Raw genomic sequence first — 26,493 nt, 5'->3', positions numbered from 1 at the left:
TTTCATGTAAACAGATTAGTAAGATGGTCACCATTTCACACAAAAATAGAAATGGAAACGAGGATCAAGAACAGACTTTCATCTTTATTATTCAAATGGTTGGTTAATACAGACTCTAGTTCAGTAGGAGCCACCGAGCCAGTGCGTTTACATGTGTGAACATCCATTATCTTGCTGCTATTACACACTGGCTAGTCTTCACATAGCCCGATGATCCACGATCTCTACCAATTTAATATAAGGGCTAGAACATCTGTGAGAACGGCCACAACTGGTTCTTTTCGACTCCAAGAAATAAGCAAACAGAGTCCTGAAATGCATTACAGGGGTTCTGGATTTGTGTCCATGCGCTCTGTCTACGGCTCAGTTTCAGATAAGGTTCTCAGAACCTAATTTGGGCCCTGCTCAGGTACTAACCCTGACCTCAGAAGCTATACTGATGTACTCCCCCACTTCAGGGGTGGTCCTGGTTATAACTTATAACGGAAAAAAGAAAAAGAAACATCACAGAATGTCCCAGGTTGTGGAAAGTTTCAGGTTACAGAAGGCCCTGGTGTTACCCTTCGGAGTCAAAGAGCCATAATAAAACTGCTTTGAAAACAAATAATCGATCTTGCAATGCAGTTTTGTTTTCTGATTCCCCCCCCCCCCCCCCCCGTTCTTAGCGCATACTGTACATTTATTTTAGATGTCACCCAACATGTCAGTAGGCGGAGGTTATATGAAAGGTTTTCCTGAAATGTACTAGAGAAAACAATAACCACACATAAAAACAATTTGAACCTTGAACTTCATAGGTTATATATCTGGGAAATGAAAAAGAAAACAAATCAAATCGAGATCAATAAAATGATAGAAAAACATTCCGTAGTGTGAAACATCTTCATCAACCTCTTGAACCATGAACTATTGAGGTGATTTTATACGTTTCTTTAGATTTACAAAAGTGCAAACAAGGCATGTTTCAAATATCTTACAAAAAGAATGAAGGGATCCACATAATAAAACCATGGCATGTGGGAGTCACACAGCTGGGATTTGAAGGAGCAACGTACAGTATCAATACTGCTTTCATCTCGTATGAGTCAGCCAAGCTAGAAAGGTACAGGATTGAAGAATTATCACGTCGCTGTTGCAAAATAGTGGCGTTGATGAAAAAGGGTCATCATCAGCAATGAATATTGTGATGAATATGGCAAACACCATTTTTTTCCTCCCTCTCTTTGGTCCATCCATAGACCCAGATACATATTTCTTTCTGAATGCGCAAATAGATATTTGTGTGAATATACAATGTACACTGCTGTTATGCTTAATTTATACACGGTCAAAATATAAATCACACTGCTGTGTTATGCTTAATCTATACAGACAAAGTATAAATCAGGCCACACCCATTCACTTCCCTGTCATGGTATCTGTTGTAGGTACTGTAGTTTCATATTATGGTGTTTATCTGTTGAAGATACTGTAGTAGTTTCATATCATGGCAATACTGGACTGGACTTGAACCGTGAACTGTACAGGGGTCAAAAGACAGGCGTTTACAGGAAGTAGTCTGGGGTGCGACGAGTGACATGGGGCTCCCCTCTGCGTGGCGCGGGGTCAAACTGCAGGCTGGGTAGAAAAAAAAGAAGAAGAAAAATCAGGGGAAAAAAAATACTTTTTTGAACAAAATGTTCAAAAAAGCCACAGCTTTGATTCCAGCTACCACTGGAATCATCTCTGCTGAGGAGAGGTACACAGGAAATAAAGGCAGAATACACCATGACATCTTGAGTGTTAAATTAACTCTGTGCATACTTTTACATACTGCAAAATGATTGACAATATTAACTGGTTCAGACCATACGACGTGTGGGCACGTCATAACTAATCCACCCGACGGGTAGCGCATTTTCATTGAGAAAAATATTCGGAATCTTTTTGAGTTGGCCTCCAAGGCCACCATACTCTTCGCTCTTCGTTCATCCGCGGTCCCGTTTACTTCAACGTTTACCGCTGCAGAAAGAATCCTATCTCCTAATCTAGGGAGCTCTCCGTGGTTTTGATCAGATGGATATACTAAGCTCTTCATTTCTGACTTCTGACCTGCCTCTCGTTCAAAATATGAACGCGAGGGATCATCGAGCAATTTTATTGATACGATAGCAAGGTAAGCAAGCAAAAATGTGTCTCCCGGTTTTTTACTCTGTAAGGGCTTACAGAGTAAAAGCAGGCTTATCTTCCCGGCACCCCGAGCTTCTATTTTGAAAGAAATCTGGGCGGGAACCACTTTTGGTGTTTTAAGCATTATGTTATACTTTAGATATTGAAAAATAGCAGATCTACAAGCTCATAGCGCGGCACCGAGTGCCGCGCTACGAGCTTGTAGGTCTGCTATTTTTGTAAAATCGTGAAAATGTGGCGCAAATCTTTGAATATGTATTCCTTCCGAGAGAAGGTTTTTAATTCAAATCTGTGCCTCTGGGGGGAGGTCCCAAGGGGGCAGGCAGGCTTTCCAACGTTGAAGCTCTCCTCCCTAGTGGTAGGAGGAGGGACTACAGGCGGACCCGTGGATTCATGACCGGGAAACCCCGTGCAGCTGGGCTTTAACATTGAGCGCTCGGTTGCACTTCCGCATTTGACCACCAAAATTTGGTGGTCAAATGCGGAAGTAGACGTTCTCAGACGGTACTTCCGGCAGTCTTCCGGGTGCTTCAAAACGCCACTGAGCAACTTCCACTGACATGAATAGCTGGGGGGGCGGAGCTTCGCGCCAGTTCAGTCTCTATTATATATATACTCTATGGGAGGTCGTTCATCGTTCTAGTATCAGGTCGAAATGGGTTAAAGGAGACAGTGGGCCAGTTTCGATTTTTTTGGTCATACTTACAAGGAGTATTTAAGGGTGTCGTCTAGTTCCATGATAGCTGCCTGGTTCCCACAGCGGTAGCAGTAGTTTGGAGCGCTGAATATCGTCACCACGTTTCTCTCGTGACACCAGTTGTAACCCTGAGGGAAGCAGATACATTATTAATGATGAAAAAAGGCTACTAATATAGTACAGATCTAGCAGCACTACAATATTAAATAGTCTTGAATGTAGAAATAAGCCAAATGCAACCATGTAACCAACTGTGTCATACCTAAAAGTAGGCAGTAGTGTGGCATGTTTAGTCCACAGGACTACAAGTCATGGTATACATTTTACAGCATACATTAACATGCTAAATTTCACTGTGAGGCAATTTTTGTTTTCTGTTTTACAAACAAAATTCTAACAATATTTCCAAATGATCTTTAAGGCAACATTGGCTCAATCATTCAGGAAAATGTGTTTCTTTGGAGAAAATGTAAACAAATGTACGATATATGGCCAAAGCTGTGATCATACAGCCGGCATGAAACTTTAAATTAAGCATACATTTAAAATGTGTGTAAAACACAATGTACGTCCAACTGAAGAATGTGGAGCGAGTTCTGCTGTTAGAATCTAGTTAGATTTTTCACAACACCTCAAATTAAATCAAGGCAACTATAAACAGATCAACCATGCTGGAGACAGTGTGGCCACAAGGAGGCAGGCCACGCTCGTACATTCTGGACACGTCCCAAAATTCATAAATACTGGCAGGATATCCACTCCACCATAGAGACTATTTTGTGTTTTAAGATGCCTCCGACTTGTTCTTTGTTATTTTTGCGGGAATATTCCAGAAGATTTATTAACCCATTTTGACCTGAGATCAGATTCTAAAAATGTCTTCTACATCCTGACAGTTTTCTGAAAAAGCTATGTTTCTATGTCAGTCGATCTTCGATTTTTCAAAAATAGCAGACCTACAAGCTTGTAGCGCGCCACTCGGTGGCGCGCTATGAGCTTGTAGATCTGCTATTTTTCAATAGCTAAAGTATAACATAATGCTAACACCAAAAGGGGTTCCCACCCAAAATGGGTTAACACGTGACAAATATTTAATCAAGATCCTCTTAGCAACAAGAAAGAAAGTGATGGATGGACATATAAGGACACATAAGGGAAATATACGTCATGGAAAAACTAACATTCATACTCAGGCTTCAAGAGGCTTCAAGAGGCTTCAAGAGGAAGCTTCACAAAAAATGGGAAAAGTGGGATCTCTTCCTTCAGCCCTTTGGCAATGTTTGGAAAAAAACATTCTACTAACGTAAGTATTATTTAAATAAAATGCAGCCTTTTTTGTATTGTCTTGTCTTTGCCTGTCTGTTGGTATGTTTGCTTTTGTTCTTGAAATATTCTTTTCTAAAAAAAAAAGGGGGACAAAATCACACCTGTGTGAAGTGAGGGGTGCTAATATATTAAAGTCTAACTCATGTTGATTAGGTGATGTAATGGTGATGTAAAACAAACGGTGCCATTAACAAACAATAAAGAGACAATATGACGTAATGAGGGACAATATGACGTAAATGTTCCCTTCATTGTCAATTTTAAAACAAACATTGAACTAAAAACAAACATTACACCTGTATATGCGCGCACGCGCACGCACGCACACGCACACGCACACGCACAAAACCGTGTTACCTCCATGACCAGCTGGTGGGCGCGGGACACCAGCGTGAGGCGGTTAGCATGGTTAAAGGTCTCAGAGATGTCCTGGCCAAAGGTGTAGCCGGCACCACGAGGAGAGATGCCCCAACCGCCACGGTCATCTGGATCTGACCACAGCAAGTCGCACATGGGACCCTATTGACAGAGAGCCAAAGAGACAACATTTCAGGTGACCAGACATATACACATACATATAGACATAGACACATACGTATTTCGGAGTGCTATAGGCATTTGATTATGGGTCAATTACAAGGACTCATTTGATCAATGATGACTTATCCCTCAGTAACAATTTTTTTTTGGCATTATTATTTTTGCATTAGTTGCAATTCATTTTTAGTCATTATTTGTAAACTTGTAAACTGTCCAGGGCAGACACACGGGTTTTGTGAATTCATAGATTGATTAATTGACCCTTCAAACATGGCCTCTGCCCTCTGGAATAGGCCCAACATTTTTGCGACAATAACAGGTCTACAAACATGCAATGCAACACACTGCGAGCTTGTAGATCGGCTGTTTTCGACGAAGAGACTTGGTACAGACCCCCTGGGACATCATGCACGTAAGTGTGGCCACAAGGAGGCAGGCCACGCTCATACATTCTGGACGTGTCCCAAAATTCATAAATACTGGCAGGATATCCACTCCACCATAGAGACTATTTTGTGTTTTAAGATGCCTCCGACTTGTTCTTTGTTCTTTTTGGGGGAATATTCCAGAAGATTTATTAACCCATTTTGACCTGAGATCAGATTCTAAAAATGTCTTCTACATCCTGACAAGTTTTCTGAAAAAGCTATGTTTCTATGTCAGTCGTTCTTCGATTTTTCAAAAATAGCAGACCTACAAGCTCGTAGCGCGCCACTCGGTGGCGCGCTATGAGCTTGTAGATCTGCTATTTTTCAATAGCTAAAGTATAACATAATGCCCAACATTTAGCGACAATAACAGGTCTACAAACACGCAATGCAACACACTGCGAGCTTGTAGATCGGCTGTTTCCGACGAAGAGACTTGGTACTACAGACGCCCTGGGACATCATGCCCGTAAACTAAGTTTAGGGTTTAAGTGGCGAGTTACCTCATGTGGGACTTCCTGCAGACGGTCCAGTGCTCTGATGTGATCCAACGTGTCTATGGATGGCGACAGGCCTCCGTGAAGACAGAAGATCTAACATGAGGAGGATGCAGAAGATTAGAGGTGTCACTTTCACATGCACTGCCCACAAATGGATTTACAAGAAACTCTATACGTCTGTATTCTCTCTCTCCATCTATCTCGCTCTCTTCTTGTATACTCAAATTGTGGTCTACCGGCACTCACAGGAGGTCCTTGAGGCGGTTCAAGTCGGTCTCCAGCAAAAATGTGTTACAGTAATAGGGCATCAAAATCAGTTTAACCACTTTGACCTTAATTATAATTTGGATTTTCAAACAAATAGCTGATCTACAAGCCCACAACACTGAGCTATAATTTTCCAATTGCAATCATTGCTATAGTGTATGTTTCAGCAACATGTGTCTCCCCATCTATCCAGCTCTTTATCAAAGGGAAAAAATAGATGTCAGGATAACAATTTGACCCACTCAAGGAGGGAGAACTCCACAAAGGCAATTTATGAGCTTCAATTTTATAGTGTTCTACTTTCAATTCACTTAGACAAAAAAATATCACTCACAGCCACTTTAAGCCATGTGCAAGAAAGACTGAAATGCAATGAAACAAAATCTCTGCTCCATGTCAAACTACTTTATTAGGGAAAAGAAAACTAGTTAAAAAGGATAAAAAATAAATTAAAAAAACTAAGAAAAAAGGCAATTTGAATTAGTCCGTAATTAATTCTAAATATCGGTTTCGATTTAGATATATTTTCAGTTGATTTCCCAGCCTTATTGTTACGTAGACTAAAGGCCCTGATCAAGTTCAACAGAACGCTATACCTGCTTTACTACATGCGTGTGAAGCGTCCTCATGGACGTGAAAAGCGCGCCATCTCACCTGGGAGTCTACCAAGGCAGTGAGGGGGAGGTAGTCGAACAGGTCTGTGAAGTATTTCCATACGTTGGCATTTCCGTATTTCCTTAGGCACTCGTCGTAGAAGCCGTACACTTGCGTGATCTGTCTACTTTCATGGTTCCCCCGAAGGATTGTGATGCGCTCCCGGTACCGTACCTGAAAAGGAGGCATCCAGGGAAGGCAAAGGATTATTAAAAAAAATGTTTTTTTACTGTGCATGAGCCTCTAACCAAAGTAGTTAATAATCACAATTATTTTAACCACTTTATCCATTAATGTTGGCTATTCAAAAATAGCAGATCTACAAGCTTGTACATCTGCCACTTTTGGTACACAACATTTCCAGGTGAGGGTCCGTGGTCAAATACATTTACATTCTGGGGTCTTTGGCATGAAAAACGTTTGTGAACCACTGGCGTAGAGCATGCACGTACCTTAAGTGCTACTAGTAAAGAGACGGTTTCCACAGAGTAGTAGCCTCTGTCCACGTAGTCCCCCATGAACAGATAGTTTGTGTCTGGTGACTTGCCACCAATCTTGAACAGCTCCATGAGGTCATGGAACTGACCATGAACGTCCCCGCACACCGTCACCGGACATCTCACCTCCTGGACGTTGGATTCCTTGGTCAGAATCTCCTTAGCCTGGTGGAAAAGAAAAAACAACAACAAAGAAAATAAGCTTAATGCACAATATTAAATACTCTAGATAATAACGTGTATGACAGCAGTCATTGACTACACAAATTCTTTAGCCTGGCTCCAGACCACAGACTCCGCCTACTCACTGAGTATGCACTATAGTTGGGTCCCGGGGAGAAATCATTTCTCTTTTGGGTCTCCAGCTAAAAGGTTTTCTAGTCTACACACCCAGCGCAGATGGTTCCCTATAGGGCCTAGGCCTCCATCACCAACGGTCATTTCTCTCCCAGGAAATAAGCCTCTAGTCTACTGTGTATAATGTACATGCCATTTGCTGTACGGTCCTCGCAATAGCTGGCAAGCTGGCACTAGACTCCGTCTTCCTAGAATGAAGCAGTGTGCTTCTCCATTAACATGGTGCCGAGAATAGCACAGCTTCCACTATAGTTGGAGGGAACACTCAAGCCGCTGTTTGTTTCCTCATACAATGAACACAGAGCAACTCGTTCTGATGGGGGGGATGCAGTCGAAAATAGAATCAGTTCCTTTTTTTCACTTCTTTTCTTTTTTCCTCTGGTGCAAAAAGCTCTTAATTGCACCAGTCATGCCATTTTGGTCTACAGCCAGTCATCTCTATTGGGGGTGTAAACCTCACATGTCCAAAAGTGTAGAGTTCAAATTCAAAACGTTTTGAGCTTGTGGATCTGCTATTTTTGATACTTTCGTGTGACCTCCTTATTGCAAAGTGGGGCATTAATTTCCGGAAAAACGGCAAAATATGGAGATAAGGCCTGGGCCGTGGCTCAGTGGTCCAGGCACTTTGGGCGGTAGTCAGAGTCTGGCAGTGTGCCGCGGGTTCGACTCCCGATCCCGACGGCCTTTACTGCATGTCACTCCCCCATCTCTCTCCCCCATTTCATGTCAGCCTACTGTCTGTCTCTCTATACAAAATATAAAATAAAGGCGAAAGCCACAAAAAAAAAACATTAAAAAAAAAAATATATATATATGGAGATAAGCAACAAACTAGTTTCTCAAACTAGCTAATTTCTCCCATCTCTCTGCTTAGTGGCTGGAGAAAATCCTCCCAACTTTGCCATCATGCCAATTCCCAATATCCCAACGCTCACACCTGCAGTCCTTGTTACTGCTGAACCCTACTGTTGGGAGGTTGTAGAGAAAGAAAGGAGCACCTTTCTCCTTCGATAAGTCACCGGGTGCTTCTTTTCACCTGACACAGTGAGCAGTTTCACTGGGAGGACGCAATGCATGTGGACGAACAGAACATGCCATTCCTCTCTGTTCCTCTCCCCCTGCTTAACAGGCGCCTGTGACTGTAAGCCAACCTGAGAGTCACTACAACAAAGACAGAGGTCGTCCTCCCTGCCCGGACCACGGTAATGGTTACTCGGTAAGACATGTTTTTCAGAGTGCAGACGAGGCCGCATGTTTTCTCAGCTGTGCTCGTTTTCGATTACCAAGAAGACCTCCTTATTGCATCAGCATTCTCTAAATAAGTGGAACATCCTATGCAATACACTTTTCATTAATCAGCTGTACAGCACTGCATGTCCGTTGGATAGATAGCAGGTCGATGACTAGACACAGATAGGAGTAGAAATGGAACAGGGACAGCTTAAACCAACTGCCAACACAGTTCTTAAACTGTGTTGGCATAAAATGACAATGTCTTACTCAACAACACCACCACCAACTGATTAATAGAATAATCGTGATGTAAATTCTGTAAGACATGGTCATTATTCAAAATCACGATACGTCTCGTGTTTTAGTTTACCAAGTCGTCCTTATTCCGCATTCTCAAAATAAGTGTAAGGGCCGATTCATACTCCTATTTTACCACTGTTTCGGCACTGTAGTGCCGAAATGATTTCGGCTCGTCAGAAATGTTCAGTACCACCGAACAGACGACTTTAGGACGGTCCCCGCCCCCCCCCAAACCTCAAATGACGTCACATTGTAGAGCCTAACCGACTTTTATTCGGCTCTAAAATAGGAGTATGAATCGGCCCTAACATCCTATAATACAATAAACTTTACTGTATGTTCGTTCACAACGCATTGGATCGCCATGTGTTGTGAGCTTGTACATGGGCTCCCTTTGCGATTTAAGCTCACAAGTCACAATGCGTCTGTAAGTCGGCTTTTTATAAATGTAGTATAAAATAGGGCTTAAGTGGTTTACTCCGAGTAGAATATGGAAATGTGTTAGATTAAGTATTTTAACTGTGTATTATGGCACAACAGCCTGGGGCACACAGTCAAATCCTCAGTGTTCATTTATTTAGGCCTGACGTCGAAATAAATAAAAAAAAGTCTTCTGAAAGAACATTATATTCAAAGATTTGTGCCACATTTTCACGATTTTTCAAAAATAGCAGAGCTACAAGCTCGTAGCGCGCCACTCGGTGGCGCGCTATGAGCTTGTAGATCTGCTATTTTTCAATAGCTAAAGTATAACATAACATAATGCTTAGTTAAAACACCAAAAGGGGTTCCCGTCCAGAATGGGTTAAGCCACGGAACCAAATTAATCGTTTTTACGGTCTATGCCCTAAACACTGAGGCGTTGCTGTACGGTAAGGTCTGGTGTTAGTGGCTTTAAGGAGCTTTAGGCGGTAGGCGGTAAATCCGAGGAGATCTGCACTGAGATTGAACGACGAAGGAACTGTCTGACTGTCTGGCTGAAGGGGTCAAAGATACAGAGACTCATAAGAGGCCAGCCAGTGCTGACCTGCAAGATGAAGATTACAATCAGGCAGTGCTGACAATTGAAAATAAACGTACATGTGCAGTGATGTAAATAGGTTTTCAATGTAATGAGTCCCAGGATGCAGGGATGGTGTTTTAGATGAGTCCCAGGGACATTTTATGAGTCCCACTTCAACCACGTTAGGAGTCATATTTTGCCATTTTTACAAATTGCTGCATTTAACTCCCATTTCATTTTATATGGTTATAATGTGTAGAAGCCGTATATCCATGTAGAAAACGGAAGAAATGATTATTATAACTAAAGCTAGCAAAATAAACTAGAATAAAAAAACAGTACAGTACTAGTACAAAGTACAGTAGTGCATCCTGTGGATGCAGAGGTCGTTGTTTTATTGCGTCCCTTAACTATAAACTGCGTTTTGGGATGCAAAATGCACCCTATTTTAATCTCTGTGTGTGTTGTGTGTGTGTGTGTGTGTGTTAGTAAGGTGATCATTAGTTTATACTTGTTCATCCTATGACTGTGGTGCTCATCGTAGGAGAAAGTATAATTAAGTTATAAGTTATTATTATTATAAGTCGGAGCCCCATTATATTGACCTAATGCACACTGCCGCTAACTAGGTACAACTTCCCATTGACAGACGGCCCATTCATCCAAACAGACAGGTCGTATCAAATTGTATTATTTTGTTGGTTTTCACATCCAAGTGTCACTGTTGCGCAGCCAACTCTGTCATTTCTCAACCATTTCGGACGTGGGGGTGGCTCGCCGGAAACCGGGCCGCCCCCTTGGGCACGTTCCTAGGGGTCTGGATGTTCCGGGGTCCGGGACCCCCGGGGACGCCCCAGGGATCCCCACACTGTAACTCTGTCATTTCTTGACCGTTTCGGATGTGGGGCGGCTCGCCGGAACCGGCCAGCACCCTGGCCGCGTTCCTGTGGGTCTGGAACTTCCGGGGACCCCCCCTGGGGAATCACTCACTGTGATTTATTTAATCTATTGCACCGAGGTCTACACAATGAAATACCTTTTTACCCGTTTATTTACAGGGTCCATTATTCAGACCTCTGGTGGTCCGCAGGACTCGACCAAGCTCTGGGGATCACTAAGCTCACAGCTTGTATATCTTCTATTTTTGAAGTTTTAAAAATATATATTTTTTATTTTTTCCATAAATCTTCTCTTCTGGGGGTCCCTGGCAAAAAGAAATCAGATGGAGGGGTCCACGGCCAAAAAAATAAAACATATTAATTTGAGGGTCCTTGACATAAAAAGTTTGAGAACCAGTGAACCATTGCCATAAGGGTCGTCCATTCAGACCTCTGGTGGTCCCCGGACATGACCTTGAGAAACAGTGATGTATTGAGACCACCGATTCTCAACCAGTGGGCCGGGGAACGCTGGTGGGTCAGGAGGATATTACAAGTGGCCCCCAAATAATTGTAAAAAAATAAAATAATAATAATAATAAATAATAATAGGTATGTTGTCTTTAATTAATACTCTGAAAAAGGTTTTGTGATACACGAAACAATCAACAATCGTTAAAATGAACACTGACCACTTCAAGTGGTCAGATGGGTGGGCCACAAATGCTTTTTCCATGTTGATGGGGGGGGGGGGGGGGGGGGGAGGAGAGACAGACAGAGAGAGAGAGAGACAAGAACGGGCAGCCCGTCAACCTGACAGCGGCAGATGGGACAGAGGGGGGACAGTGACACAGTGAGTGTGTGACACAGAATGTCAGTGTTGCACACTCACAGCACTGCCGAGTGCTGACCTATATATGGAGCACACACACTCCACGTGCCTCTACCACCATGTGACATCAGGCCTTAAAATGACTAGGCTGACACTAAAGGGACAAATAAGCAAGAGAGAGAGAGAATATTCCAGATGCGCGTGATCAAAATGGATCTGGGGATTCATTTAGATCCTCCATTCATTCAAATGGAAATTCAGACTCCCGAGATGTAGGAAATTGTTGTAAATGGGGCAGGTCAGTCAATCTGCCTTTGACTGTAGCCACAGCATGCTTAAATACAAGGATACATCCAATGAATAAATATTGAACTACTCTGCGAACGCATAAACCTTGTGGTGCGTTGTGTGTGTGACTGCACACTAAATTATCATATTTACATACACTTACTGCAGATATTCTGCTAATGCCATAATCTGGGAATAATGGTGAATTACCGTGAATAAACCGCTACTTTTTTCCCATGCTTTGAACCCTGTGGCCTATACAACGGTGCGGCTAATCTATGGATTTTTACAGCTAACGGCCACTAGGGGACCTTAAAACACTAAACATTAAAAGACCTGCGGCTTATAGTCCAGTGTGGCTTGTTGCTAACGAAGTTGGCCAAAACTGTCTGTGTGTCACGCTGTAACACCACCCGCCCGCCACCAGAGGGCAACTGAAATTGGAACGATACAGAGAAGAAATTGGAACGATACAGAGAAGATTGGGAGCAAACCAATACGAACTGAAATTGGAACGATACAGAGGTCTGTGTGTGTGTGTGTGTGTGTGTGTCAGACTGCCACAACATCTTAGTTCGCTTCCCGCGTTTACGTGTCTTACTTGTATATGTACACATTTGTTTTTCCCCCTAAATTTAGCTGGTGCTGTATTTAAAATAATCAATTACAGCTAAAAAAATGTGCTTTCCTTCGGGGTTATTTGAATATAATTGGAAATAAATAGTCAATAGAATAATGGCGAAGAAGTTAATCGCCTATATAATAATCGTCAGCCTTTAAAGAAAGTAGGTACAACCAGAGTCCTTTAAACTGGAACAGGGCAGAAGGTCTTACTCTGACTCTGTTTCCTTTAGTAGCTAACTCTGGCTCTACTCGGAGGTGGTCAGGAATGATCCAGGCCAACGGTCGGTTACAAAACGCTTTTGTTTGGGGACACATTTTCACTGAGGGCTCGTTGCCACCGCTTGCAGCCTCAGACAGAATTTGAGGGACTGTTTGTGTCGACTAAACAAACACAACGATGAGGGTTTGGACTGCTAACGTAGCCCACTAGCCTACTTTGACCATTGTTTTGGTAAAAGTTCTATATTTTGTTAGCAATCATTGCAATAGAGTCTAGACAGTATAGTGTTTGCTCAGTAACAGGGTTCTCCCAGTCAACCCGCCTCTTTAAAAACAGTTTTTCAGGCAACATCGTAGTTGCACTACGGGTTGTCGGACTAATGTGCAGTTCCCAACATTGATTTTCTGTTTACTAAGAGCTAGAGAGACGAGGAGAGTAAACTCCTGTTACTGAACAAAGCCGCTATACTACAGTTTACTGATTAATATCAGAATATAAGAGCTAGTTAACACTTACTTTAACAAAAGAAAATTACTTCATCTCCATATTTAAGTCTACGTTATGTTGTAGGCTAGGCAAGACAACACAGAAGCAAAACTAAAAGTGAACTTGAGTTCAAACCTCCAGGCCAAACTTGCAGCCAAGCCCTTTGGCAGAGTTTGTGTGTTTGTCATGATTCAGCTGTACTCATCATTACAGTGGCATCATTACAGTTGCAGCGGTGGCCGAACGGATAGCGGCGCGGTCTAGATACCGGAAGGTTCCCAGTTCGAACCAGCCGTCCGACACGTTAAAATTACCACCGCTGAAATGCCCTTGAACAAGGCATCAACCACTACGATGAAATGTGTTCTATGAGCAGGGCCTGGCTGGAAACAAGTTCTTGAGCTTAGCCCAGATACCCTGGGTAAATATAGATTTCATTTCATTTCATTTCATTTCACAGAGCTGTATGTGTCACCCGAGCAAGGAGTCTTCCTTCTTCTCTATGTTTGGTGACTCAGAAACTGGCCTTGGATCTATGCAACCTTACCCGGCCTGCATTGTATGAGCAAACACAGTAAAATGACATCAGTTGCACTGTCTTTGTGTAACCGCACCTGAATGCTTAACTATTAATATCATAACTTGGAAATTGGAATATGGCCTTTAGTGTTGACCTTAGTCTCACCTGTGTATTTTTTGACCGACCCACTTCTTGTTTTTCAGACATGAGTACTAGTACTTAAAAAGTATTATCCTTACTTCTCATATGACGAATAGCGAAAATAACGATCTACAAGATCATAATATGTCTTATCGGAACGTGTGAGCTTGTAGACTTTGAAAAAAAGTTTACCCTGGCTGAATAATTACTTAATTCCTTTTCTTTGGCTACTGTTGTAGGCAGAACTGGGCAGAATAAGTTGCAACTTGCAAATTTTAGCATCAAGATTTACGTATTCTGAGAAATTATGATTTCTTATATATCTTGCTGCAGCACAGATCCCAGTCCAGCTGTGAAGAATAGAAGGTTTACGTAAGTGCCTCCTGCCTTGCCCACCACCAACCAGCCACACCTTCCCCAGGCATGCCTCAGCCTCTGCTGGGAAAAGCTTAGATTACGGGACGCCAGACACCACCACGCAATCAACAAACTGCTTAGTCAGGGGCAGCTAGGCATCGAGAAGTCAAGTCAGCAGTTTCGCCAGCTCCCACAACAACATAATCCTATTGAAATGTGTTTTAAATGGTCAAATGCCCCCTCGCCCCCTGGCCAAACCTGAGCTTGATTACAAACAAACAATTGTCGTCATGACAAGATGAGGCCACTCTTGAAAAAAAAAGGGGAAAAAATGGTTTAACATGGTTTCTCTAAAGCTCAACATGGTCCATTACATTTCATTAAAGATGACCAAAGGTCTTTTTGGAGACAATTGGATGCCGTTTAAGTTTGACCACAAACATTAAACCATGACACACCACTTAAGTTAAGTTTACTATGGTCAATATGTCAGCAAAGACTCAGCATCTTCTAAACCGCCGATCTTCTAAACCTTGAAAAGTGAGCAGTCAGATGTGAGTTAATGCTTAGCTGTGCATGGTCAGGTAGTTTACTTTAATGGTTCTGTTGTTTTGCAATGTTCCATGCACCACTTTTAACCCTATATAGTAACCAAAATGTTACATGGTTGTTATGGATTAAATACATTTAATTTATTTCAACACAGGTTGTCACTGAGATCCAGTAGAAACAAATATATTGTTCACTATCAAAGACATGTGCATCTTTGAACATGATTCAGTTGCTTGCTTGCAATGCCATTTCTTATAGTGGGAAATGTCTCTGAATCAAAAAATAATCGAACACAGTGACACTGTAAGCTACCTTGTTGACGTATGACTTAAAGTAAAATCATCATCCGCTCCAACAAGTTCGTACCAATGGGCATGCCTTGTCAATTCAATATATTATTCAACCTCCTCTGAGGAAAATGTGGAAAGCAAAAGGCCGGGTAAGGGATTACACAGCACATCCCAACCCCTCCGCACGCACGCGCACACACGCGCACACACGCACACACACACACACACACACACACACACACACACACACACACACACACACACACACACACACACACACACACACACACACACACACACACACACACACACACACACACACACACACACACACACACACTCCTCCTCCTCCTCATGTGAGGTCCGACACCAAAAGATGAACGATTATATGGCATTCTCTGCTGAACTCGACAGCACACATCAGTGGTCGCAAGTGAGGGAGAGTGCAGGATAGACAGAGAGGGGGGGGGACGGCCAGAGAGAGCGAATCAATAGAGTATGTGTGACAGCAGTTGTCAACTGGAGTGGACAGTGGACCCGAGCAGACAACAATAGCACATGGCACGAGCACCATGCCACTGAAAATAGGTATCTGGCAGCGTCCACACTTCAGACTGGCTGGCGGCTGCCCAAATTAGTTTTTTTTTGTGCTTATTCCAGATTGGAATCAGCTTGGTTTTGTTGAGTCTGGATTAGCAAAACAGACTTTTGCTTATCAGGTGGTTTGAAATGTGATCCAAATCTGATTTCTAAAGATATATATAGATCATTTCAATCACCCTTTTTTCTTGTTCACAGATTGAAGCCATTCTTCCTCTATTTGTGTTATGACACTAGGTCGTAATTTCCTGTGTGTTTTTGAGTGGTGCAACCACTTCATTACTGAGCTATGTTTGTCCCTGGGTCTGTCTGTCCGAGCACGAAACCAGCTTGGTTGGTTTTCACCACCACGTCTCGCTGTTGTACAGCCTAATACGCACGCGCGCGCGCACGCACGCACGCACGCACACGCACACACAGTATATATATATATATATATATATATATGATTTCGGGAGTGACCGTACAGTAGAGGGAACCCCTGGGTAACTGTCATTTCTCAACCGTTTTGTACGCGGGGTCTGACTATCAGTCTAGGAAAGAACATGTATGGATAAACAAACCGCTGGAGACGAGAATAAGCCTCCTGTCCTATAACCTTGAGCCAAATGCACTTCATAGATGGTTTGGGACCTACATTTACGATCGTTTTAGTGCTGAGAGGGAAAAGCTGCATTCATACGTGACAAAAATCAAATGATTAGCATGCAGTAATGACCAAATACAATACTTCAGTCCGCACTTTAAAATGCAATGATAATGTGTCATCTTTTAGTAGGGATGCTCCGAATATTCGGCCACCGAAACTATTCGGACGAATAGTGGCAAAAAAAGCATATTCGGTGTATTGTGGTTGATTTTAGAGCCGAAACCAAATAGTCAAAGAACCGGGGTACGGCTATAACAGCAATGGTACAAAAACTGGAATAGCTACTGTAATCAAAGTGGCTGATGTTCCAATATTTCTGCACCACACTCAAATGGACTAGGCTATAGGCTACTTTTGCTTGTCGCCATAACATAATACATGACACTACGAGATGCATCAATTCACCACTGATATTTAAGCCTGCATGCATTTATAGAGCTCAAGTTCAGTACATCCTGTGTGAGGGACAGATACTGTACTGGTAGGGGTCTTTAGGAGAGGCCAGGTTTCCAGCATAGGCCTTGATGTTATTTATGTCTATTAAATGCTTCAGCATTAGAGAAAGAGCATGTATTTTGCTTGTGTAATGTGTGGTTATCATTGGTTGGTGGCAGAGGCAGAGATATGAACAAAGGACAAAAGCCAAATGCATAACCTTTTATCACATTGATTGAAGTTTAAGCACCCACAATATTATTTATTATTCGAACAAAATTCACCTATAAGCCCCAATTGCGTATGCAAGATTAGACATAGACATTTGATAATTATTTAACGGCAATTTCATTCTGGGATCCCAATCTAAGACATGTCGTTTTGTATTGTCTGAATGTTTGTAGTGTCGCAGTGAAACTGATCAAAATAGTAATTCTTGTGCAAATGTTCTTGCACGCTCTCTCTCCCTCTCTTAGCTCTGATTCCATAGCCCTAATGCCCTTTTTCTGCCGTTGCACTATGGTATTAGTGCTATGGACCAGTCACCAGAGCTATCCCTCTTTCTAGTTGTATTCACTTGTAGATCAACTATAAACCACTTTAGCTGAGGAGTGGGCCGCCCCCAGCAACCCCATCAAGGACCCCACGCTGAGAATCCCTGACTTACAATGTTGTCTTTTAATGTCAACGATGGAATGAGATGTTACACTTAAGTTACAGCCTAGGTCATAAACGTGGAATGTGGGTGGCTTGGATTATTATTAGTAGCCTCATTTTGGACTGTAACTGCATTTCTTGTCTTGTCTTGACTGAACATAGAAAAGTCGCATCATTTGAATATTGCCATATTTCCAGGAAATCGTTGCTTCAATACGAATAGACGAGAGACTGTGATGAAATGTAACGTTACTCTACTACAGACGCCATTTTAAGAATGTCTGGAAGGCTGGGGAGTGAGAGGGGACCCATGGGAGACACAATACACATTTTGACATAACTTAACGATAATGGAACAAAATAAACTCACCTTTTCGCAGAGGGTTTTGACCTGGTTCTCTGACAACTGTTTGCATTCGTTCAGTTGTTCGATCCACACGTCGATTTCTTTCGTGAACAGTTTCTCGTCCATTGCTGTAGTGTGTGTGTGTGTGTGTGTGTGTTTATGAGATTCGGATTGCTGCTTATTAGATCAGCCGCACAGTCGCACACACACTCACTCAGGGTGGACTCGTCCGATCGATTAATCCAATATTGTCGTATTTAACCCGTATGTAATTGTAATGTATGTATAACGAATGTATGAATGTCCATCCTAAACACGTCTCTCTGGTAAACTCTCTCCACCTGCTCCCAGAAGAAATGATAAGATTGAACTGTAATGAAACTGTGAGACAAGACGTCAGTGTCACCCGCCCCTGTAACGTCACCCCCGGGCCGCCCCTCACTGTCCCACGCAGGCAGAGAAGAACCGCCCGGCTCACATAGGGTATGTCGTTGCCTTGATTGATCAACCTAGGAGGGTCGCCAGTTTTAACCAGGGGGGATTTAAACCATAGATAGAGCTATAGAGGTAGTATGGTTTTAACATTTCCATGTCATGATGATGGACACCCAAATTCATGTGTACTTTTGTCATGGGTGGACGCCCATTTGAAAATATGTGTGCCAGGGACCCCATAGTGTATATTATTATATAGTGTTTCATTATTATATAGAAATTCCACTGTGCTTAGCGTAGGTATGATTCCTGATGACTATTTTTATGTATATGATGTATTTGTTCTTGCTTACTGTAAATCGCCCTGGATTTGGATTAAGAGCGTCTGCTAAATGCCTAGTAAATTGTAAATTGTAATTGTAACATGAACTCACACATGAGCCCCATGCCCCCATTTAGATCAATAAAGGTCTGTCTTATACTTTGATAATATTATAACTATGATAAACCTACTTACATCATGTATGGGGAGTCGGGGACTGTAGGTGTAATGTGATATTGAGAGGGTTCAGGGTTTGTATTACAAACATAATTTCAGGCACAAAAGTACCCTGTGGCCAGTGGCCACAGCGCGGTTTAGCGCGCTTTGGCGTCTGCTACATTGTTATTGGCTACTCATTGCAGATAGAGATGCTGTTTTATTGGCTTAGAGCTAGACTTTATTACCATGATTTGAAGAGAAGTTACGTAACTAAGGTAGGCCACATTGAAAAGAATACATCATTGTTTTTCACTTGGAATCACGGAAATGTCACTTGCATAAGGGGGGAACAAATGTTTTGGTTTTGTGAATAAAATCTAATCTTATAGACACAGATTTATAACTAAATGTTAAAATGACCCGACCTCACTGAAGTTATAATCATATTTTCAAGTGCAGTAATTCCGCTGTGCACTGGTGCCAAGGCAAAAGGACAGCATGCCATTTTGTTTACTCAGCCTTGGCTGAAGGTGATGGTAAACAGATGGCACAACGATATTTTCAAATGGGGGTCCATGGCTAAATATATTATTTTGGTGGTCCTTTACATAAAACGTTACATGTTGTAGGCTATGGCGCTCTCTTATCCAGGCTGTTAATAGTCATATACAATATATTGTTTCCCTCCAGTCCTGCATCTTTGGGTTAGATTGAAATGTAGCCTAATATCAGAACAGAAGAATAGAGTTTATCATATTAAACAACCAGATCTTATTTTAATGATGTTTGGGAGACAAGAAACACTTCCCTGGGGTTTCTAGGGTAATTTGTGTTTTTAGATATTGCAGTATTTCAAAGTGTCCATGGGCTCCATGATGTCATGGACACTGGGCTCACTTCCTTCCTGGACTACAATTCCCATAATGCTTTGGTGCTGCTCCTCCTTGTGGAGGGCTGTCTTGGTCTTACGGAGACAACATGTAGTCCAAGGACTGTCTAAAGAGGACGAGACGCGAAGACCGTACGGGCGACGCCATGTTGCTCCATGGTGCTCCATGGAAGGAAAGAAACATGCGCAGTTGAGACCAAGGAAGCTGAACGCGGAAGTGTTGGCTGCATATAGCCCATTGCGCATGTTTCTTTCCTTCCATGGAGCACCATAAGCAACATGGCGTCGCCCGTACGGTCTTCGCGTCTCATCCTCTTTAGACAGTCCTTGATGTAGTCCAGGAAGTAAGTGAGCCCAGTGTCCATGACATCATGGAGCCCATGGACAAATACTAAAATATCTAAAAACACATATAACACATGTCTCACAAACATCATTAAAATACGATCTGGTTGCAACAGGGGTGAAGTAGTGGCCCTTTAATTAAAAAAAGGCAATTTTGAAACAGTAATTTCCTGTTCCCTTGTCAGTATATTGTAGTGGAGCAGAAGTACAATATTTGCCTTTTAGATGTAGTGGAGTAGAAGTAAAAGTATTGGAAATTGGTAGTAGCCTACTCAAGTAAAGTAAAAAATAAACTTTCCACCACTGCACTTTCATGACTCAAACCCATGATGGTCTCATATAAAGTGTGAACCTTGGACCCATGCAGCCAGCCACCACATCCCTCCTATTACAGTATACTGACATCAAAACAGACACAGCCATCAAAGGACTGCGTCAGCGGCTCCTAAATGGACAAGCTAATGAACAAGTGCCTTGTTAAATGTAATAATCAAATCCCAAAGTAGCCATTTCTACCTAGCTTTGTAATTATAATGAAAATATGGCCATGATTAAAGGAGAATGAAGAGAGCAAGCTGCAAACAGGCGGGAGGACTGTACAGATTATTATGTTTGTGCCTTCATTTGAGATGATCTACGTCTACCCTAAGCCATCCTAACCTATAAAAATAAGCGGGGGTAAGGTGAGTTGTAGGAGTAAGGCCGCAAGTAATAGCCTTACAAGTTTGTTTTGGGATGTCTGGAGCCTTGTTTTTAAAGCCTTTTTGGTGCTCTAGTACCATGAGGTGCAAGCATAGTCGAAGAAAACATGTCTGTCTCCACTCTGTCCTCAAATTGAAAGGAATTCTGCTGTTTAAAAGAACAACTCTGTTTTGAGAGATACCAACTCCATTTTCCCTCTGTTTTTCCACTTCCGCAACAATCAAGCATAGACTGTGCATGCGTGCGTACGTGATGCACTCAGCAAGTTGTTTTGGAGACAACAACAAATCTGCCTGGCTGAACCACATGCATTTTGTTGCTATTTTCTGTCTATTCATCTTCAGTTACTGGAACACTTTCTTTATAACCTGAACGTCTCTGTCGTTGAAAGTCATTTTGTGTTATAGTAAAACAGTTGCATGGGCCATGTTCTTCTTTGTCATAACAATAGCTGTCTAAATATAAAAGCTATTAAACATACATGTCTGTTTTCAATTGTGCTGCATTGCTAAAGTGTCCTCTGAATTAACGCTGCACCAGTAGGCCTATGTGACCTATTTGGAAACAATGATAAGTATTCTCTGGGTTATGTTTTGGACGATTGCTTTACAAAGTTACCATGTTTTCTGTGGTGGATCATGACGACGTGTTCCTTGGATTATGGTTTGACTCGTTCTTTTCAGAATTAACATTTCAACCGTCCCTTTGGGAACAGATATTTCCAGGCTTTCTGATTGTGCACTGGTCCCCCGACCAGTGGACTGGGCAGGCCACCAATCTGGCACACACAACCACTGGGTCCCCTCATGTGACCCACATGCCTTGCTGTTCAAGGCTTGGCCTTTAGTTGTTTATCATAAACAACCCCATAATACTTAGTTGAATAGAGCCTTCTATACTAAAAATACAAACGTACAATGCGTTGCACTGTAAAGCATTGCGAGCGTGTAGATTTGCTATCTACATCAAATGTCCTCCCTAGAATAGGGCCTGACTAGGATTCATGTGGTTGTAAACAAACACGCACGCACGCACGCACGCACGCACGCAGGCAGGCAGGCAGGCAGGCAGGCAGGCAGGCAGGCAGGCACGCACGCACGCACGCACGCACGCACGCACACACACACACACACAAACACACACACACACAATTATGTGTAATTGTAACTTTAACGATCTGTGCTTTATTTTGATAGGAGTGTGAACACAGAGTAAATAGAAGAAAGATGTTATAGCATGCATTACAAGATTTGAACCAGGGCCAGCTGTGGGTAAGGACTATAGCATTATTTATATGGTATGCAATAGTAGCGTACTTGGTGAGTCACCAGGGTCTAAACATCACCCATGTGCATGTGCACTAAGAACACAACCTAGCCTTTTTCTAAGCACCTAATGTGTCAATATAGGAATCCTTCGTGGCTGCTGGTGATAATATCCATGGTTTATCAGTAACTTAGTAACCGTATACATCACCTAATGATAAATATTGACTTAGTTTGCATAACAGTGTGATAATGTTCCCTGTAGTATAGTTACGTAACTTAAATACTACGTTTTACTCAAGTAACATTAGTGGTTCCCAAACGTTTTAGCTCAAGACCCAAAAGAGAAATTACGGTATAGATGTTTGCCCGTGACACAAACTAGTGAAAATAGCAGCTCTACAAGCACACAACATTACACTACTTCTTAAACACAGTGATTTATATTATAGTCACAGTGGCCTCGGAGGCCGCAGCCGTTTTGTTAGTCACAGTGAAAGGTCCACTGTGCCGTAGTGATAAAATCAGCAACTCACTCTCATCACAATCGTTGCTGATCATTGCACAGAAGAGTGGTACAGTATCAACTCATCATAGCTGTCAGCCTGTCATAGGCACACACCGTTGAAGAGTGGGATCAATCATGCATGGTCTCCTTGAAACAGTGGTTGAAATTAAAATAGCTTACATCATGTTACATAAGCTGTTATCCTGCATGGCTACATGTCATGTGATGGTAAAGTCATGTGATATAATGATTACCCTTGAGATAAACAAACAGATGAAAAGTATGTGTGTGTGTGTGTGTGTGTGTGTGTGTGTGTGTGTGTGTGTGTGTGTGTGTGTGTGTGTGTGCGTGCGTGCGTGCGTGCGTGCGTGCGTGCGTGCGTGCGTGTGTGTGTGTCTTGTGCCTGTGCGAGAGAACTGGATTGAGAAAGACATACAATATATATTGAAATTTAATTTAATTTAGAGGATAGCCCCTTGAGATGCATCATCTCGTTTTAGAGGGGGTCCTCGGGCACAACACAATAAATACAGTACATAGACAAAACAATACATCAAACATGTCAACACACAACAATACACTTACAACATCAACAAAACATAGATGACGGAGAGATTGTGAAAGGGAAGGAGAGAGAGAGAAAGAAATACGGTAAAATAAACAGAGAGAGAGAGAGAGAGAGAGAGAGAGGTGGGGTGGTGGGGGGGGGGGGGGGGGTCTTGGCCAGAGTTTGATGTGTCTCTAGGATACTGGGAAACCATGACAACGCTAGGCTGGTCTATTATCTATCTTGGTCTATTATCTATCTTGAGCTCCATCTTCTGTCTGCAAACAGAAAGTGCAGGTAAAAGGACGATGCAGTAATTCTGGGATGACAACAAGGAAGACAAAAATATAACCTTTAAATACCGAATTCCCTTATCCAGGCCCTATCAATCAATGATGTATATATACAACATAAAAACAAAACAAAAAAATCTGTGTTTACAATTTGTGTTTAGTAGATTATTTTGTTGTTTTAACAATGCTTTTTAAACTTTTATACCACTGGAAAGCCTGTGGGTGCATTTGTAAGGGAGCTGTTCCACTAAACGTATCCGTGGGACAGGTGTCATTTTCCATACACCTGCTGCCCGAGTCCCTCATTTTTATGAGATTGTTTTCCCAGAGAGGGAGAGGAGAACAGTCCAGGACCTCCTGCATGGGCTCTGTGTAACAGACCTCCAGTGGTACTGTCCAACAGTGTACTGTCCTACTAGTTATTGTACTAATACTATTCTTGTACTGGCACTGCACAAGACTACATCAGTATATCATCTCTGTCAGGTGGAAATTAATGAAACATCATGTCCAAAACTGTTAGTTTTCAGGATTCAAATTAAAAAGGTATCAAAAGTAGCAGATCTACAACTTAAAAGTGCTTTTCAAGCTTGTAGATATGCTACTTTTGATACTGTTGTGTATTCATTTACAAAAATCACACCCGTGTGAACTGAGTGGTGCAACTCCCCCCCCCCCCCTCTCATTAGCAGGCAACAGTGCAGCACTATCTCTCTGTTTCTGGCACAACAGCGCCCCTACTGGTACTCATGAGTCACACATGAGTCACACACAAACATAGTCACATAGGTTAACACGGACATTGCTGTTCCTTGGAGTGGTTGCACCACTCAAAAAACAACATATGGTTTAGGTTTTTATTAGAAAATATTTTGAAAACACCAGAGCTTACATACATGGGTTAGGGTTAGCAACTTGATGTACATCGGTTAGCAACTCTGGTGGGACTTGAACCAACAGCCTTTGAATATCTCTTTTGACATGCCTAGAACTCCAATGCGCTATCCATTGCACCCCAGAGCCTCACCGAAAAGCAGCCAGTGGGTGGAAATTTAATTCCGAGAAGTACTACTAACAAAGTAGTCATTTTTTCATGACACCCCACTTAACTGCATACAAATTAGTACGTTAGGTGATACTCATTTAAACACATTACAGAAGTCACACCATGGCATGCCTGTGAGTCCCAGCAGCCCCATCATTTGATAGTGATACTGATACTGCATGTGTGACTCTCCTTGAGCTTGTAGCTTGTATCTGCCTTTAGATAGACACACTATTGGATGGTGTCTCTTGATGGGCACTTTATCTCCAAAAGTCCATAGCTTCTCATCATCCCTCTCTATGACTTTCCTGTCTGGTGAAGTGCGAAGGTGTGGAGCATGAGGATTTACCATGAAGCCACATGGGAAAACTACATTACATGTAACATCAGAGTGGTAAATGGTAAATGGTGCATTTATATAGCGCCTTTATCCAAGGCGTTTTACATAGATTGTGCATTACATTCACCCATTCACACACACATTCATACACCGATTGCAGCGGAAGCCATGCAAGGTACCAACCAGCACATCGGGAGCAATTTGGGGTTCAGTGTCTTGCCCAAGGACACTTCGACATGTAGACAGGAGGAGCCGGGATTCGAACCGCCGACCCATGGATCATTGGACGACCTGCTCTACCTCTTGAGCCACAGTCGCAGAGTGCATTGCTGCAGTGGACTCAAGGTCTATCCCTCGTTTCACTGCCTTGGTCTATCTTATAGTCAGGCAGGAAATTGACATGATAGTTCAGTTGGTGATAAACGCATGACATTTGGCACAGATGACCTGCATATGACCCTAATTCATAATCATACCTCGGGCCACGCAGATGGCCACCAGTTGCAGCCATTATAAAACTGGCTCGCGCGCGACTCCAACTTGTTTCTTTTGAAGCCACACGTGAGCGTCATTTCCATCCACCAGCTGTTTAAAAACCTGGACGACACGTTTTGTGCGGCGAAGCTGTGTTCACGCCCTTTCCAGCCCAATGATTGGCCAATGACACACCGTCCAGCCAATCACAGTGCAGACTGACACACTTTCCAACCAATCACAGCGCACAGGCCTGGTATTCAGCCAATCACATTGGGCTATGATGTCCAATGTTTTCCAGCCAATCACAGTGCAACAGTGCATATGTACCAATGATAAAACATTCAACACTGATGCTACTAAAACAGTCACCTCCCAACCGGTTTGATGGTCCTCAATTAATAGGTAGCAGTGATATATATAGGGCAGCTGTGACACAGTCAGCCAGACAAAACATTGAATGAGATTGCATCATATCGGGCGGTGTGGCTCTACTCCTGTGATGCTCTAGATTAGAACAGTGGGACCCCTAAATTGACATGTTTTAGGCCACAAACCCCCTAAAAAACATGCCAGTGACCCCCATTTTTGTCAAGGTTTTTCAAAAAACAAAAATAGACAATCTACAGGCTCTCAACGTATGATCTTGTTGATCAGCTATTTTCATATAGCCTAAGGACTGTATAAATGATGTCCCCCTTAGCCAACCCTGGGGTCCCAGGACCCCACTTTCAGAACCTGCTCTAGAATAATCTGTGCAAACATGACGTCAGCAGGGATCACCCTGCTATAGAAATATAGTTATGTCTGCTATAGCAATCGTGACATTGACAAAATACTCAACTTAGCGCACAGCTGTGATGCACCAACGCAGGAGAGTTTGTGTATATAAATCAACGTGTCAGCCGTGCCACGGCCCATTAGTGGAGCATTACCCCGTAGTCAGTGAAGATGAATTCAAACCTAAGCACAATGGTTAACATAGTGTTCAGCGTTGGTGTCGCAGCGACAGCGGCAACAGCACTTAAGATTAGTTACTGTTACGTGCAGAAAAGACAAGAAACACAAGAAACCTTCCTGAAGGCCATAGAGGAAATGATCAAGGAGAAGAATACATGGGGCGATATGAAGGACAAAGTGATCGAAAGGCTCCTCTCGCAAGAAGAGATGATTAAAGACATGGAGGAAGAGAGGAAGGCTGGAGAGATCACCATGCTGAGAATGGAAAAGATGTTGGGGGAAGTGGAAGGTGAGGAGAAAAGGAACTTCCAGGTAATCGCAGCCCTCAAGAAAGAGAGGACTGAGGTTTTGAACAAATGGGAG

At 42.6% G+C, this 26,493-nt stretch overlaps 1 protein-coding gene across 1 annotated transcript; it reads right to left on the bottom strand.

Moving 5' to 3' along the window:
• Positions 1–64: 64 nt before the first annotated feature.
• On the bottom strand, positions 65–18,269 carry LOC306927983 (serine/threonine-protein phosphatase 2A catalytic subunit alpha isoform). The gene is made up of 7 exons (XM_079507895.1): positions 17,871–18,269; positions 7,034–7,243; positions 6,582–6,755; positions 5,664–5,753; positions 4,550–4,711; positions 2,876–2,994; positions 65–1,617 (listed from the first exon to the last, which is right to left on the bottom strand). Exons 1-7 carry the CDS (start codon positions 17,970–17,972, stop codon positions 1,545–1,547), a joined length of 930 nt encoding a protein of 309 aa, XP_079364021.1. The 5' UTR covers positions 17,973–18,269; the 3' UTR covers positions 65–1,544.
• Positions 18,270–26,493: the final 8,224 nt, after the last annotated feature.

Source organism: Electrona antarctica, assembly GCF_951216825.1.
Source record: "Electrona antarctica genome assembly, chromosome: 8".
NCBI lineage: Eukaryota > Metazoa > Chordata > Actinopteri > Myctophiformes > Myctophidae > Electrona > Electrona antarctica.
Note: the sequence above shows the minus strand (reverse complement) of the source record. Positions and strands in the feature narration are given on the sequence as shown.

What these genes read in the sequence shown, in the direction of transcription:
- LOC306927983 (XM_079507895.1), bottom strand. Translation starts at nt 17,972, where the DNA reads ATGGACGAGAAACTGTTCACGAAAGAAATCGACGTGTGGATCGAACAA. An exon ending in TCAAAACCCTCTGCGAAAAG is followed by an intron (nt 7,244 to 17,870) that starts GTGAGTTTATTT and finishes CTTTTCCACCAG; the next exon opens with GCTAAGGAGATTCTGACCAA. An exon ending in GACACCCTTAAATACTCCTT is followed by an intron (nt 1,618 to 2,875) that starts GTAAGTATGACC and finishes TTTTCTACCCAG; the next exon opens with CCTGCAGTTTGACCCCGCGC.